The sequence below is a fragment of the Cavia porcellus genome, unplaced genomic scaffold, assembly GCF_034190915.1.
Source record: "Cavia porcellus strain 051 isolate PalLab524CR breed Dunkin Hartley unplaced genomic scaffold, mCavPor4.1 scaffold_27, whole genome shotgun sequence".
Classification (NCBI taxonomy): Eukaryota; Metazoa; Chordata; class Mammalia; order Rodentia; family Caviidae; genus Cavia; species Cavia porcellus.
In genome coordinates, this window is record NW_026947510.1 from 17,866,240 (window position 1) to 17,882,715 (window position 16,476).

Below are 16,476 nucleotides of genomic sequence, written 5' to 3' on the forward strand. Positions count from 1 at the left end.
GCACACACTTAGGATAACATTAATGTCTAAATGAGGGCAGTAAGATGCTAGCGGCAATGACTAAAAAAACAATAGAACAGTCAAGACAATATGCCGTAAGAAGGGTCATTTAATACTGAGGAACTCTCCCTGGAGTTTTCCCATTTAGTTGTCAGACCTTGGTAGACCACAAGGATTTGAACCATGCAAACAAGCACTGTGGGTTCCGGGCCAGGGAACCATTGAAAGTTCATTCCGCACTCACCACACCCCGGGACTCACAGCCCTGCTCCACAGATGTGGAAACTGAGGCACCTAAAGGTGACGGGCATCTGGCAGTGCTCAAAGCACAGGGTCGGACAAGAGCAGAGGGGACAGACATGGTCACTACCCAGGGGATGTGGACAAAGAAACACACAAGCAAGGTCCCCTGAAGGTTCCAGCTGCAGCAGCAGAAGGGGCCTGCTCTGGGGAAGGAGCCAGAAGGGGATGCAGGCGTTTGGAAACAGTTTCTCTGAGCCTCCAGGCCATGAGTGCAGGGGTGCAGTGGTCACCAAGTCCTGGGCCAGGCGTGGGCAGGAGGAGCTGGGAGGAATGTACCTCACCAGGCTACAGGGCGGCTTTGCACAGGGGCCTGAGATGCCTCTGTGGCAGGTGACGTCCCCCCTTCTGCTCCACTGCCACACAGAACTCCGGGCAGGCAGGCGGCAGTGACCGTGACAGGAAGCTTCAGGTGACTTGGCCTCCAGGGCAGGCTGAAGACTACAGCAGTAGCTTGGCCAGTGGGGACAGTGCCAGCCTTGTCCACTTCCATCCTGAGCTCCCTTTGTCATTTGGTCCCTGTCACTGTCCCAAGTCCGATGACCCCTCGCCAAACCCCTGACCTCCAGTCACAGGGAACCAAGAGCCCCAAGTTCCTCTGCGGCTCTCTCTGTGCCATGCTGCACCCCCTCCACACCGGGAGGTGGCCTATCTGGAGACAGCACTGTAAGGTCCTCACGCTGGACTGCTGAGCACGTGGCCCGCAAAGCCTGGAGTTTCAGCCCTGCCGTCCCTGCCTCAGGCTGAATCTCACAGGGTGCCTGGGTCCCTCTTCGACCACTTCCAGCTCTGCCTACCAAGCTTCCTCAGCCTGCATGGACCAGGCACAGGGGTGGCATCTGGATGGAGTAAGAGAAAAAGACGACTCAGTCCAGAGGAAGGGGACATGGTGGGATCCTTCATTTGCTCCACAAGATGGGTGAGTGCTGGCAGCCCCTTGCAGGGGGAACACTCGGCTCCTCGTGCACACACTCCAAGCAGCCAATCCAGGGCAAGGACCAAGTCATATCTATGACCTGACTGGTGCTGGGTGTTACCCCAGCTTTGCACTCTGTGGGCTGAGGGATCCCAGCAAGAGCCCTCAGCTCCTCCAGGCTCAGGTTCTAGCCTGGACCTGGAGCTCCTAGAAGGGTACCTGTCCAGGGCCAGGTGACATAGGTCAAGGGCCCAGCTTAGGAGGAGATGGAGCCACAGCACAGCCCACTGCTGCCCACAGGGCTCTGGGACGAGTGGACATCTTGTCCTGGGGCCGTGGAGCAGGGGTTGAAGACATGAGCGCCTGTGACTGGGTCAGGCTGGGGACACCACTGTGAGCGCTAGCAGCAGAATCCTAGCATCCTTCCCTGCTCCAAGCACTGGTTCTCACTTGAGAATCTGGAACTGACCCGTTTTACCAGGGACAGACACCTGGCACCCAGGCATGCTCGCCTGCCCTCCAACTCCCTCCCCAGGAGGCCAAGCACCGCCAGGAAGGGCCCCTTCTCCAAGGTACCAGTGAGAAGGATTTGAGGTCAACCTGGGATAAACAGTGAGTTCCCTGGGTGGCAAACAACACTCCTCGCAAATTTTGGTCTTTTTTTCTTCATAAAGAGGAAAGACAAACAGCAAGAAAAGGGGTTCCTGTTTGCAGGTTCCGGTTACCAAAGAAAGGAAATTATGCCCGCGCAGGGTCGGGGGTCCATGGCATCAAGGGGCCTGGGATGTCCCAGGCAGGCCTGGTCACCGGATTGGCTTTCCTGGTGCTTTAGCTACAGCTCGGGTAGCCCAAGCTTCTGTCCATTCCTGAGTTGAGGCTGCCAGCTTGGTCTAGACTTGCCCCAAACTGACCAAGCTTCCCATTAACTCTAACTAATTCTCTAGCCTCAGTTTACCTACCCAAAACCCCACATTTGACCCTCCCTCTTCAGTACTCAGTAGAGTGGTTAGGATGGGGCTGAGCCCTGTGCCTGTCCCCAGGGCTGGGCCTTGTTACCCAGGGAGCGCACTCTCTTGGCCTTGGGGACAGTTTCATGAATGGCTGAGAGCCCCAGGGCTTTGTGAGATGGGGGAATCTCTGTGGGGGCACAGATCCTGGGAACAGGGCAGGCAGCAGACAGTGACCCAGGTGCTGGGGCCCCAGGATCCAATGGCTTTGAAGTCAGTTTCACTGGCAGTAACCATCCCAGAACCTCGGAGTTGAGTTTCTATCATTTGTGATACCATGAGACCTGGCTAACACATTCCCTGGGGCCCAGAGCCCCCAGTCCACATCTGTCAGTCCACATCTGTGCCTCTAGAATCCAGGGGGGGAAAGGGACATGGTGGCCATGTGCACTGAGTTTTTAGGGCCACCCCACAAAACTAGAACTGGTGTACCCATTTGACAGAAAAGAAATGGGTTTAGAGAGGTTACGTGGGCGGTCCCATATCACATAGCTGGGGGGGGGGGCGGCACACAAGGGATTCCATCCCCTAAGCTGCTGGGAGGGACAGGAATGGGCGGTCTCCACCTCTGCAGGCCCAGTCACTCTGCACCATCAAGCCGGGGTGTCTAAGAGCCTTGGGAGCTGACAGTGGAGATTAAACGGTAGGAAATGCTGAACATTATCACCGGGCTGTGCAGAGGCGGCAGAGAGTTTCAGGAGGGCTGCAGTGACTGAGAACGCATCCCGTCCTTACCAACCCTCCCAACAGGTGCCAGCCACGCTGCTATGAGAGTGAAGCTCCTGGGTGAATAAAACATCTTTCGATGAGCTGCACCCGTGTCGACCACTTGCCAACCTGGGGTGCTGTTCCTACAGGACCAGGACAGACAACCCCCACCCGAGTAAACCCCTTGAGGATGGGCGTGGGAAGTGGAGGGCTGGGGATGGGGCCTGATGCAGCCCAGACAATGAAACAGACACAAGCCTGTCAGACTGGCGTTTGGGTGGCCTCTGCGCTGACCCCAAGCCGGCCTTGGCTCACTGCTGTCCCCAATCTCACCGGCCTTGCCAGGGGCCCTCCTCCAATCTGCGATGAGCCAATGTGCCAAAAGCCAATTCACAGCATAGTCAGTTCACAGAACGACAAAATCATCTGAGGCACTTGTTTTCCCGTAACCTTTTAGTTTTAGTCGCCTGCTTTCCATTTTCATCTTCCAAATGGCATTTGCAAGAATGTTCAGTTTGTCTCCAACCCAGCTGCCTGCTGCTCACTGCCTGGAGGCACAGGGGAGGGCAGGACTGTGCTGCCGGCTGGGGAAGGAGGGAAGCCCAGGGACCAGGACCACGCAGAGGGGGCTCTCCAAGACCTGGGCGCTGGCCAGGCCCCAAAAGCCCCCAACAGGCAGACAGACACTGCCTTTTTAGGTTGGGGGTCTAGTTCCAGTGGGGTGGGGCCCAGTCAGCCTTAGGGCAAAAGAGTGGTGGGATCTTAGTCCCAGGCAGGGAAGATGGCAGAGACTGGTACCCATGGATGCCGTGCCGCATGGAGGGGCAGGGGTAGGGAGATGGCTGGTTGTCCCCTGTTCCCTGATTTCTACCCTTTAACTTGCTGGGGCTGAGAGGACAGCTTGACGGGAGCATGCACTCTGCCCGGGGGCCCTGGGTTTGACCCCTAGCAGCCCCTCAAATTAGTTGACAATTTTAGATTCATCTACAATTAGGAAAAAAGGATACCTTTCTCTGCCCATTTCTCCCAATAGCAACATCCTAGAGGACATCACCACTCCCAGGAGACAGACACTGTGGATCCGCCCACACTGAATTTCCCACGATGCTGAAAACATTGGAAAACTCATGGATGCTGAGGTCCCTGACCACAGAATGTCTGCAGACCGCCCAGTGCCACACTTGTCCTCTGCCCACTGCATCTTAATGTCTATGATAGCTGAGTCCCCTCTCAGTGTCCTGAGAGCTGATGGGAAGACCAACCACAGCAGTAGCTGGGCCTCATCGGAGCCACATGGCCTGCCCCTCTCCAGGCTTCCAGAACTTTCCACAGTGTAGGCCCTATGCCATCATCTTGCGTCGGTGAACCTCTCAATTCACCCTGCCTAACATAACACCAGTGCTAAACCGCTGTTCCACCATGTTGTGTGGGGACAGCTCAGGACAATACAACCAGTGTGGGTCAGCGGCACAGGACACACACACACACACACACAGAGCTCCAAGTGGGTGGCACTCACTTCACATGAGGACAGAGATTGTGGACCCGGGACATGGCAGGGACCACAGCAGCCGTGCCCATCCTTCATTCAGTACGGTGCATGGCACCCAACAAGGTCCAGTTTTGCTTTCAGGAACTGTCTGGAATTTGCACGAGCAGTTGGTTGAATATGAGTAAGCAGAACCCATCAATGCACACCCGACCAGACCACAGTCCCAGGACTGTGAAGAGCCCTTGGCTGACACCCCTGCTCACACCCTAAATGGTCTACTGCCAGCTCTGAAACTAGTGACACGGGCTGTCCTGTGTCACTTCCAACAGCATCCACAGATCACCCTGAGCAGCATGTTACAGTGAGAAACAGGAGACAACTATGCTGGAGAATGCTTAGTCCAGCTCATTAATAGTGGGCGGGCTTGTCCCCGCCCCCAGGCCTGAAGACAAAGTCCTAGTGGCCTCTCTGGTTACATAACCGTGGTTTGGATTTTGGGCAACTCTGGCCCATTGAGAACAGCTAACCTCAGTAATGTCATGTTTTGAATGGTGACAGCTCTTGGCAGATTTCCAGATACGTCAAGTCAGACCTTCCTTCCCAAAGGAAAACTCAGAGGTACACTGAAGTCATATGACAGGCTTCTGGTGGCTTATCTTCATTTTTATTTCCATGGAACTGAGATCTTTCCAGGATACCCAGGCTGCCCTGAAATCTCTCACCTCTGCCTCCCAAGAGGCTGGGACTGCAGGAATGTGCGGTGGTGCCACTCTGACATGACAGGGCTCACACTGCCTGCTTTTGAGGGAAGAGCTGCAGGCGGAGGCCAGGGCCTCGCACACGCTGGCCACAAGCTCTGTCACAGAGCTCCGCCCCTACTGCTGGTCTGCACTGAGAGGTAGCCAGGGTGACAATGCCAGGACAGGAGCGGAGGTGGCCTTATGGGAACTCTGGAAGGATCCCAAGAAACCAGGTGCAGCTGTGGCTTCAGGGTAGAGAGACGGGGGAGCCGAGGGGAGGCTGAGTTCATGTTCTGTGCAAATATGTTGGACTCCTGTGCATGCATTACCTCTCAGCTGTGAGAAGACAGTAAATAAAAAGATCATATCAAGCAATTTTTCTGTACCCTACAAATTCTCACTCATGTCCACCCTTATTTAGAAAGTGTAAATCAAAACCACATGAGACCTCGCTTTACCCCATGGGGATGGCTACACTCGTGCACTGCTGGTGGGAAGCAAAACAGGGTTTTCATCTGCTCCAGGAACTCCATCTTGGAGAACACACACAAAACATTCAAAGCAGGGTTTGGAGGATGTGCATGCACACCCCTGGTCATAGCAGTCATTCACAGTAGCCAAGGCAGAAGCAATCCAACTGTCTGTCCACAGACAGAGGACAGGCAACATGTGGTCCAGCCATGCAGTGGAATATTATATAACCTTTAAAAAGAGGGCATTTTGACATGTGCCATAATGTAGGTAAACCTTGAGGACACTGTGCCAAGGGAAGTAATCCAGTGACACAGGGACACATCCTCTATGGCTCCACTTCCATGAGGCCCCAGAGCAAGTGGGGATAGAAACAGACAGAAAGATGGGGAATGAGTGTTTACACAGGCACAGTGCAGTTTGGGAAGATGGAAGGGTTCTAGAGATAGATCGTGTGAATGTACTTAACACTGCTGACTGCATACTTTAAAACTGTCAAGAGGCCTGGCATGGGGATGCACACCTGTCATCACAGCACTTGGGAGGCTGAGACAGGAGGAGACTCTCTCTTAAAACGACAAACAAAATGAAAAGATTAAGAGGGTTCAATACCCAGGGCTGTACCTCCCTGCCAAAAAATCAAGATGAACAATCTTTCTTTGTAGCCCACAAGTTGAAAAAGTAGCCATTGGTGCTTCGCTAGACCAGGTCCCCCAACGGATGCCAGGAAACAGAGGACCTTGCAGGTAGCTGTGACAATGGAGAGGCCTGTGCCACCCAAGGGAGGAGCCACTGGGAAGCAGCTGGGATGGGCAGGAAAGAGGCACAAGACAGGCTTGAGGCCCAGGGGGCAGGGAGGGACCCTGCATGGTGGCCCTGGGGGGTGGAGGGGGGTCCTGCCAGGGTGACCAGTGGACACAGGCAGCAGGATGCCAGGGGGCACCAGAGGACAGAATGGAGGGCAGCATGTGAGCAGGGCCCCCCATTGTCCCTGCACTCCAGGGTCCAGCAGGTGCTTCTGTCCCACATCCTGTGCCCCAGGTCCCCTTGCTGGAATGTCAGCTCCACGCACGCACGGCTGCCTGGCACACATCAGGTGCCTGATGATCAGTGGGCTAAGTGAACAACGTCCCCGGCCCCTCAAAAGTGACAGACAGGACCGGGCTATGACTGAGCCAGGACGTTGGAAGGAGCTTCTAGCAGCTGCCACACTGTCCTCTCCTGGCCTTCCACGCCTTTCAGAAAACCCAGAGCAGAGAAGCATCGTCCTGCCCAGGCTGACACTGTGGGGACAGGGACTTCCCTCTCCTCTGTCCTGCAGGGACCTGAGCTGAAGGTATGAGGCATCATGGGATGACCCTCCTGGGGTGAGTGCCAGGGAGATGGGAGACCAGGTCAGCCCATCATGAGGCGCTTGGGAACAGCTGCCCCATCACCAGCCACAGGCAGCTTAGCACCAGCGAAAATGCCTCGCAGGGCCTGCTGACGAGGACAAACTGGCCTGCTTCAGGGCCCCAGCTGCTGGGCTCCCAGCCACCTCCAGATAAAGGACCCGAAGCCCCGAGGACAGGGGCTGGGCACAGGGTGGAATGGCTATCCCTACCCAGTGCCAGCTGAGTGTGCATGGGGAAGGGGCATGGGAAGGTCTGGGGCAGCTTGGGGCGGGGTCCTGGCTCTGAGTAAGACATCTGTCCACAAAGCAGGACGACCAGAGAGCCAGCTCAGCACAGCTGGGAGGATTTGACGAGCACGGCCTCTAGAAGAGCAAACTTGGAGACTGGGGAGCCCGGTCTCGAGGGATCAGGAGTAGTGGGGATGGAGCAGGGCAGATGCTGGCCTTTGAGGGCTGGGAGGTAGAGAACCAGCCCATGCCATGGAGGAGGAGGCTGAGCTGGGCACCCGCACTCACAGCCATCCTCTGGGCAACAGAGGATGGTGCTCAGGGCAGCAGCCTTGGCCTTGGTTCCTTCAGAGGCCCAGGGGAGTCCACAGGGACCTGTCCTCACATTCTTGGCTGGAAGGAGGTGGCACCTTCTCTCTGAAGATTCACTCCAGACAGTCTCTAACCTAGCACCATGCCAGGCCCCATGCACTGCAGCAAGTCCAACAGGAAACAGCCCTGGGCTTGGGCCTCACTGGGCAGAGGCAGAGAGGTGACCATGGGGTGTGCAGGTCCCTCGTGGGGGGACCAGGAAGACCCCAGCTCTTGGACCCTCACTCTTTATGTTTTTAATCTTGCGCCTCCCAGCTCCTGCCTCAACCACATCTGTCTCCGCCTCCTGCCTAACCCTGCCCTCCCAGGACCTTGGCCTCTGCTTTGCCCAGAGCCTGGACACCTCCCAAACTTATGGCCAGTTTATTCTCTTCATGGTGAGCTCAGCGCAAATGTCACCTCCTCCAGGAAGCCCTCCAGACTGGCCCTACATGTCTCTCTCTACCACCCCAAACAGGCTCTCTGTCCTCTCTATTTCTCTGTGCTCTGTCCCTTGCACTACTCCATGACACAGGCACCCACTCACTTGCTCCCAGCACCCAGCACGGACCCCAGGGCAGAGCCTATCGAAGGTGTCAGTGAGTCCCTGCTGAACACATGCAGGGCGACCTTCCTGTGCCTCTCAGCCTCTGAGTTACACCTAAATGCTGTCCAATGGCCTGGGGCTGAAAAGGGCAGAGATGAGTCAGGTGCCCAGAAAACAGCCCAACATGCTCAACAGCCATCACGTGGTTTGCACAGGGGGAGGGACTGCTGGCTGTCACAGCCGAGATGTACTTGACCAGGAAGCCTGGACCTCAGTTTCCCCACCTGTTGTTACTATTTTGTGTGGAGTCAGAAGGGAGCCTGAGGCTGCTGAGCCTGCAGAGGGGAGAGAGATTCACACCGTCCTTACGAGTCCCTGCTAAGGTGGCAGCCACAGCACACTGTAGGGACAGTGCCCTGAGCCACTCCACCAGCCTGAGGCTGTGAGTTCCCATATGCACATGCCCCTGGGGGTGGAGCTCTTCTTCTGGGCAATGCCTTGGTCAGGGGAGGGCAGCTGAGGCCACTCCCAGACCTCCTTGCTAGGCTCCCTGCCCTACCTCCCCCTGCAGCCAGGATGTAAATTCAGCCCTCACCCCCCAGCTCCCGGTCCCCACAGCCCTTCCTCTGACATCTACACTACCCTGGCCTGGGTCTGTGCCTGCCCTGGCTCCATCTCTCAGACGCGCCTCTCACACTGGGAGGGGCTGAGGGACTTGCACAGGGGCCTGCAGACTCACAGCATCACAGTGGGTTTCAAGCTGAACCATTAGGTCTCTCTGTCTCTGTCCCTGGTTACTGGTACAATCTCAGTTCCTGTCCCCAAAATTCAGGTGATGATAGTAACCCTCTCTCTGCTTCTGGGCAAATCTTTCACCCAGCCCTGGGCACCTGGTGTTGGTGCTATAACATCCGTCTCCCCTACCAGCCTTCCGGTTCCCAGAATGCAGAAACTATTTCTTACTTGGCTTTGTACCCCTGTTTAGGGCAGTGCCCAGCACCCCACTTGTAATTCACTCATTTGACACAGATTTCCTAAATACTCACTACAGGCTGGCAGTTGTAGGGATAACAGTCAACACCTCCACTTTGGGACAGGCAAACCCACAGCAGCAGGTAGGACAGTGTGCTGAGTGGAGAAGGCTGGGTGGGTCTGGAACTTGGTGCTCGGTGGTCAGTGTCCAGCCTGCAGGAGGGAGGCAGGGCCAGGGCAGGTCCAGGCCGTGAAGGAACAAACGGTCGCGTGGGTGAATGGCCCGTGTGGGGATGTAAGACAACACCCTCTCCAGCCCCACTTCCTGGGTCTGAGCCCGAGGAGCCACGAACAGAGAGCTCTCCAAGTTCACTGCCAGGCAGTGATCAGGATGCCAGCATGGTCCTACAGTGGTCACTAAAGAGGACCTGACTGTCACTGAGACGCTCTTCATTAAGCTGTGGCTAGAGCGGTGACCTTGCTTGTTACCAAGGAATGGACTCCAGAGGCTTCACGGTTTCTGCCTGTTTGATGAAGAAGCTTCCTGCTTTCACGATCATCTTTTATCTCTTGCACTGTGTCACCTCCCTGAGCGACTGAGTTCCCAGCCATGATCCTCCTCCCCTCAGTGGCAGAGTCTAGATCCATGACAGAAGGCAGAGGGGACAGAGACACAGGAAGGTGGGGACAGAGGGTGCATGAGCCTCCCCACAGGGCTCTTCCCGCCCAAAGGACACCTGGCCATGCCTCTCACAGGGACACTGGAGCAAGCCCATCCGGGTCTGGGCGTGGCATGTTGCAGGAAGGACAACACTGCCAAGCATGCAGCAGAAGGAGCTGTGTGACCCTTGGCAAGTTCTTTCCCCTCTCTGAGCTTCAGTTTCTTTGCTTGTAAAATGCAACCAACAACGCGACATTTCACAGCAGTGGGGAGGACTGTTCGAAAGTTTAAAGCCAATTTGAGCAACTTAGTGAGACCTTGTCTCAGATTAAAAATTAAAAAAGGATGGGGCTGTTGCTCAGTTATAGAGAGGTTCAGTTCTGGGGAAGGGAGCGAATGGAAGGGAAGGGCGATTCTGTGGCTAGCCACAGCGCTGCCATGCCCTGCTCCCGGCCCAGGGACAGACTAGTGGGTCAAGTACCCTGCGGGTGAGCCCAACAAGGCCCGCTCTGGGCCTCATGTCCTTCTGCGACAGCAGAGCCCATCCCTGCTAGTCTGTTTCGAGGGCGGCATTGCGGAAGGAGGTGGCCCCGATGTCACAGTCCGCAGATGGGGAGCTTGAGGGCTGGAGAATGCTGCAAAGACCCTCAGGGAGGGGAGACGGAAAGCGCAACCCCCAGCAGGCCCAGTCTATCCCAGGCCAGCAGGGGAGACAGGCTTAGTTCACTTGGCTACAACCCCTCCGCCCCCAGACTCTGTGTGTCCAAAGACAAGTTTCCAGGCCTCCTCAGACCTGGGCAGTGGAATCTAAAAACTGTGCTCCTGGCAAACTGGACCTAGGGTTGCCTCATGATGCTGCCACAGCGAGCAGCTGCCTCCACAGAACCCCAAATGCAATCAGACGTCCACTACCGTCGTCCCCCGGGGGACCAAGCGGATCTTGATGCCACTTCCCGCCCCAGTTACACAGACCTGGTGCCCCAGCAGCCCTGGTGTCCAACCCAACCCAGGTTGGATATTTGGTAAAGCTCACAAGTGATTTCTGCACAGACAGACTCTGCACTAAAATCCATACCCCTGCCTTCAGGTAGCACACTCTGAGGTTCCAGGGGAGACTTGCCAAGCCTCAGTTTCCCCATCTCTAACACAGAATCTTTGTATCTGTCCAGACCAGGCTTTTATGAGAACCAAAACAGAGTGGGGACTGTTACTCTCTGTGGAGATCATCCCAAGTCATCCTGGTGACACCTTACCTATTCCCAGGGTTTAGCAGCACCTGGAAGCCAAGAATTTCTCTGACATCAAGCTCCTGGGCCCTGGCAGGTGACACACAGTTTCTCTGGAAGACAGATCCTACCCAGAGCTGGAGACAGAGGTGCCAACCCCGGCAAGGACATACTATGCTTCTAAAAATACAGCCAGGGCCTTGCCACGGGGAGCAAGAACTCCAGCACACACGGTTCACATCAACAAACCAACCTGTGGGCTTTTCCACAAGAAAGGAAACTGGGTATCAAGGCCAACCTGAGATCCAGAGGCCTCACCATGGCCTTTCATTGCCGCCAAGAGCCTGTGGGTGGACAGCCTGCTGGGGAACTGCGCAGAGAGGCAACCTGCGAGGCTATGTTTACATTCTCCGTGCTCCATTAGCATGAGGACCGCCCTCCATGGAGGGAGGAGGCTGCTCACCTTGGTATAAGGGTAAGTGGGGAGCCCCCCAGAGCCCCCTGAAGGGCCTCTCCCTCCTAGTCCAAGCCAAGCAGATCCAGCCCTGTTCTCTAACCTCATGAAACCTGAGATCACTGAACAGCAGCCCACCACCCTGGGCTGGGTAAGTGCCCATGCAGAGGGAGACCCAAGCTGGGCCTCAACCTGATGGTCTAGGGTCCTGAAGGCAGGTGAAGGTTGCTCACGCCTGACTAGCACAGTGCAGAGTCCAGAGAGCTGCCAGAGCACTGGCATTTGAGTCCCACTGCCCCCTGGGAAGCCTGGCTTAATCAAGCATGGGCTTCGGTTTCCATAAATACTCAGGCCTTGTGATGTCACTGCCTCACAGAGACTTTACGGGCTTCTCCTGGCATTGGGCCCAGCTGACAAGAACTCTGCTTCAGACCTGCCCATGGATCACCTGGGGACCACAGCTGGACACAGATGCCACACTGCTCAGGAAGCTGCAGCACCATCACATAGCCTCAGCCTGGCTGCCACCCTTCCATCCGGCATGGCTGCAGTGTTAGCCATCAGTGTGCTGGGCCCCCAAGGCTTTTCCCAGATGGGCATACTGTGGGCTGTGCCAAAGGCCAAACACAGTAGTGGCTCTGAGGACCGCATGTGGACCTGAGAGAGGGACACCTACCCTCCACGCCGTGAATCTCACAGTCTGATGAAGACTTGCTGACTAACAGCCTTTTTCTCAGCATCACACCAACAAACATCCCTGCCGCAGGGCACAGACAGAGGCACCCTCTGCAAACCACGCGCACTCCTTTCACTGAGCCCCTCACTCCAGCTACACACAGCTCGGCCCCCCAGCCTTGGGCTTCGGGCACAACCCTGCCATAAATACTCACAAATAGCGTCTTCGGCAAGCCATTCTGTCTGAGTCTCGTCTCCCCTGCTCTCTCGCTTCCTCTCTGGCTGAAGAAGCTCAACGTGGTTAAGAGGAGGAGCAGGATGCCCAAGAGAGATGCGGAAGAGAATAAAATTAAATCGAAAGGCGAGTCACATTCCCGGGGGTGGCAGGCGCATCCAAAGAGGCTGGGGCGGGAGCGGAGGAAGGGCGGCAGTAGCAGGCTCCGGAAGGGTCCTCAGCACGCTGGTCCCTACACTGTGCCCAGGAGCCTGAGAAGACATCCAGTCACCATGGTCGCCGGGTTGGGCAGGGGTGTCTGGCTTGCTGATACCTGGGACCTCCTCGGGATGTTTCCCTCCCACACATCCGGGGTGTCAGGCTCGGAGAGGAAGGGAGGGCTGGGGGTAGTCTGCGCGGGGTTTGCTCCAGCAGCATCCGGAGGAGGGGCAGGAGAGGAGGAACCTCTCCACCACCCAGCTCCCAAGGAGTGATGGACCGCAACTGCGCTGGCCAATCACCGAGGCAGTCGTCGCCATGGCAACTGCATCACCAGGTGCTGCCGCCCCGCGGCGCTCTCACTGCAGAGCTGTACAAAAGGCGGGCGGTGCAGAGGGCCGGGCATAGCAGCAAAGCAGCCTTTTCCAGCCGGCACTGGAAACCTGGAAATCTGTTGCTAAAATGCACACACCGCCTGGGGACTGCAGTGATGACAACTGCCTTCCAAGGGGGACACGGAAACATTAGGAGCCAGCCTGCTCCTGGAGCTCAAGCCTGGAGCCAAGAAGAGCTCTGCCACTTAAGACACTGGCATGCTGCTTGCCTCCTGGGAGCCTAAATGGTGCTGCCCGAAAATGGGTGACAGCGATGTCACAGGGCCCAGGAGGGCTTGCAGCACACAGTGGCTGCATGCCACACCACAGTGATTGTCACTCATGGTCTAAAGGAAGTTGGGCAGGGGCCAGGCAGAGTTTCTGGGTTATCTGTGGTGCCTCCTCCCTCCTCCGCCCTCCCTCATGACTTCCTGCTGCCCACCTTCCAGCAGCCAAGGCCGCCTGTGGACCGCAGCACACAGTGGCTAAGGTGGGCTTTACTCTAAGGAGATCCCTTAGAGTGCTGGGGGTCGAACCCAGAGCCTTCTCACCGAGCTACATGCCCAGCCCTTTTAAAAACAGACTTCAAGAGCCAGGCATGGTGGCACACACCTGAAATCTCAGCACACAGAAGGCAGAGGCAGGAGGGTTGCTGCGGGCCACACAGTGAGTTAAGGCCAGCCTGAATTACATAGCGGGACCCTATCTCACGAAACCATAAAAAATAAAAATAAACACCTTCTTTTAAAACAAGAGCTTGCTAAATCACCATGCCTTCCTTCCTCCCGCCTCAGCCTCCCAGAGTGCTGAGAATTACAGGCATGTACCACGATACTTGGCTCTAGTACTTAATTTTGCATGGTCATAGGATCAGAATACAAATAAAGCAGAAGAGCAGGAAGGGAGGGAGAGAGGGGGAAGAGAGAGAGAGAGAGAGAACAAAAACACCCAAAGCCAGACACCAAACTACAGAAGAGAAGCATTCTGGGTGGAGGAGCCAGGCTAAGGCCCTGGGGCAGGCTTGCCCGGGGATCTGAATGACGCCAAAACAGCCAGCCCTCAGTCACCCCCACCCACCCAGAGCCCCTTCCTCTACACAGGTTTCCCTTTTCTCTCTCACTACCTAATCAGTCTGTTCTGTTTCCCATCTGTAAACTGTAATTCTGGAATCTCAAACCCACCCGCAGGCCTTCGGGGATCATTTTCTACTCATTACCACCATCACCACGGTGTCATCGCCCCCATGGCGACTCAGCCCGCGGCTGGCCCGAGGCCCACAGCTGGGCTGCAGCACTGCAGGCTGAGTCCTGCTCCTCACAGCTGCCTTGTGAGGAAGAATAAACCTGAGGGCAAGGAAGCAGGAGGGAGAGGCTCACACGCTTCCTTCTGTCCCCTCCTGACCCCAGGCCCAGCAAGTCAGGGCAGGAGAAGGACCTCAGAGACGCTGAGTGGTTTCCGAGGGCACACAGCAGAGAGGAACGGAGGCAGGCGGGGCTGATCTCCTGGCTGCATCCTCGAATTGGGCACTGTTCCGGTGGAGGCAACCAGGTGGCCCAGGCAAGGCACTGGGAGGACTCTAGGAGCGCTGATCCGGCACTGTCCATGGAGTCAGGCTGGCGTCTGGGGCTGCACGACACTTCCGCAAGGACCCAAGAACACGGCACAGTACTAGCAGAGTTGCTGCTGCTGGGTCCCGAGGAGCACTCGAGGAGGCAGGTCCAGCTAACTCAGCCAAGATGCAAGAGGGGCTTCTTTTCTCATTCTCAACTGACAGAAGAGGAAACAGACTCAGAAGGAGAATCGGGCACCTCAGCTTCACTTTCCTGGGCTTTTTCCTTTGTTCCTAGGGTCACATGGTATCTGTTTGTAAATCCGTTGTTTTGCAGGCACCTTGCCCTTTGACCTGACTTTTATTTCTTCTGTACTTCACTGTTACTTCAAATCAACATGAATGGGCAGGTCTAGTAGAAAAGACTTGTTTCCAGCACTTGGGAGGCTGAGGCAGGAGGATCACTGGGAGTTTGAGGCCAGCTTAGACTACATAGTAAGTTTAAGGCCAGGATGGACTGCAAAGTGAGACCCTGCATTCAGGATGAATTTCTTGTTCTGGTGTGTGGCAGTGTACGCCCAGCTCATGAAAGAGTTTTAGTTGGCCTTAGGGTTGCTGTTCTTGACAGAGGCTAGAGGCACAGGGTTACCCACCTACTCACTTGGCTCTGGGCTGGGCACTGGGGTGTGGGGTCCCTGCATGTAGATAGCTCCTGCACCCCTGAATCACTTTGCTGGAGTTTGTGGAAATGCCTCTGCCTCTGCCTCCTCACTGAAGCCTGGGAGGAGGCGGCAGCTGCCAGGGGGTGGTTCTGGAAATACTTCCCAGGCAGGACTCCCCTCTCAACTGGAAAATTCCAGCCTGGAGGCTGATGGCCTCCAGGAAATCCATCACACCTGCCACCTGCAGCAGCTTCTCAATTTTAGAAGCACAGGTCTCCCCAGCAGGGGTCATGGAGCCCTAAAAGGGGCGTCTTTACTGGGGCGAAAGTGAGCCCCGCCCTTCCAGTGACGGGGCCTTCTCTATTCCATCTCTGCAGACCTCAGCACAAACCCTTCCGGGATCCAGCAGATGCTGTGCATTTTGAAGAAATAAAATATGAATTGCACAAATAGCACATACTTTCCCAAAACAAAAGAAGCCTCCTCAATCACCTCCGGAGTCTCTCATTCCTGCAGAGGTGGCTGTAGTCATCAGTCTGGAGCACACCCTGCCGGCACTTTCTCCCCGCACATAGCCACATACCCAGGCCTCTAGAAGCTAGATTGTATTACATGGACCCTGAAAATGGCACTTACTATGACATGTAAAAGAAAGACTTGAAATATGCCCAAAGGTGTGAGGATGAGAATAAGACATGGAGATGTTGGGGACCTCAGGGTCCCCTGTTCTGTGACACCCCCTACCAACCCTGCCTCCTGTCCCAAGGTGAGCTCCTGACTCCTGAGCAACCTCCCTGAGCAGTTCTTCCGCACAAATAGGGGAGCCCAAGTGACATAAACAGTGACACACAGCATTCCTCTTCACATAAGAGGAACCACATTGCACAGCTTTTTCTAGAACGGTTTCCCCCATCTACGTTCCTTTTGGAAGACTGAGTCATGGAGTCCCTCAACCACAGACTCTCCCAAAATCACAGGCTTTGCAGTCACAGGGCTGGGGCTGGGTCACAGGGTCAGTGTGTGGCCCTCCCGACTCAGCCTGCCCTCCGCTCCGTGTGAAAAGCAGAAGTGATTATCTTTGGAAATGTGCGTGGGCTCCTGGAGCTTGGAGACAACCCTTCTGCAGTGCAGCAAATGTCACCAAGGTGTCTGAACAGCAGCGCAGGGTCCCTGAGATGCCCCTGCCCTTAGGAGCTGTATCTTGTGTTTTGTGGCAGTGCTGGTAGCGGAGACCTAGAGCCACAGGTCTGGCATCAGTCGCTGCTCCTGCTGTCGCTGTTCACCGCAGGGGAGCCAAGCATGGCCTGTCACAGAGCT

At 55.9% G+C, this 16,476-nt stretch overlaps 1 protein-coding gene across 7 annotated transcripts in view; it reads right to left on the reverse strand.

The window, feature by feature from the left end:
• Positions 1–16,476, reverse strand: part of Iqsec1 (IQ motif and Sec7 domain ArfGEF 1) — a 302,628-nt gene that overhangs the window by 108,914 nt on the left and 177,238 nt on the right. The window contains exon 1 of one of the 7 annotated variants that reach the window (XM_005000984.4): positions 12,357–12,795. The exons of the other annotated variants lie outside the window; for them this stretch is intronic. Coding sequence (XP_005001041.2) covers positions 12,357–12,379 — 23 coding nt within the window. The 5' untranslated portion in view covers positions 12,380–12,795. Of the gene's footprint in view, positions 1–12,356; positions 12,796–16,476 lie in introns of those variants that run through there. 7 annotated transcript variants of the gene reach the window in all.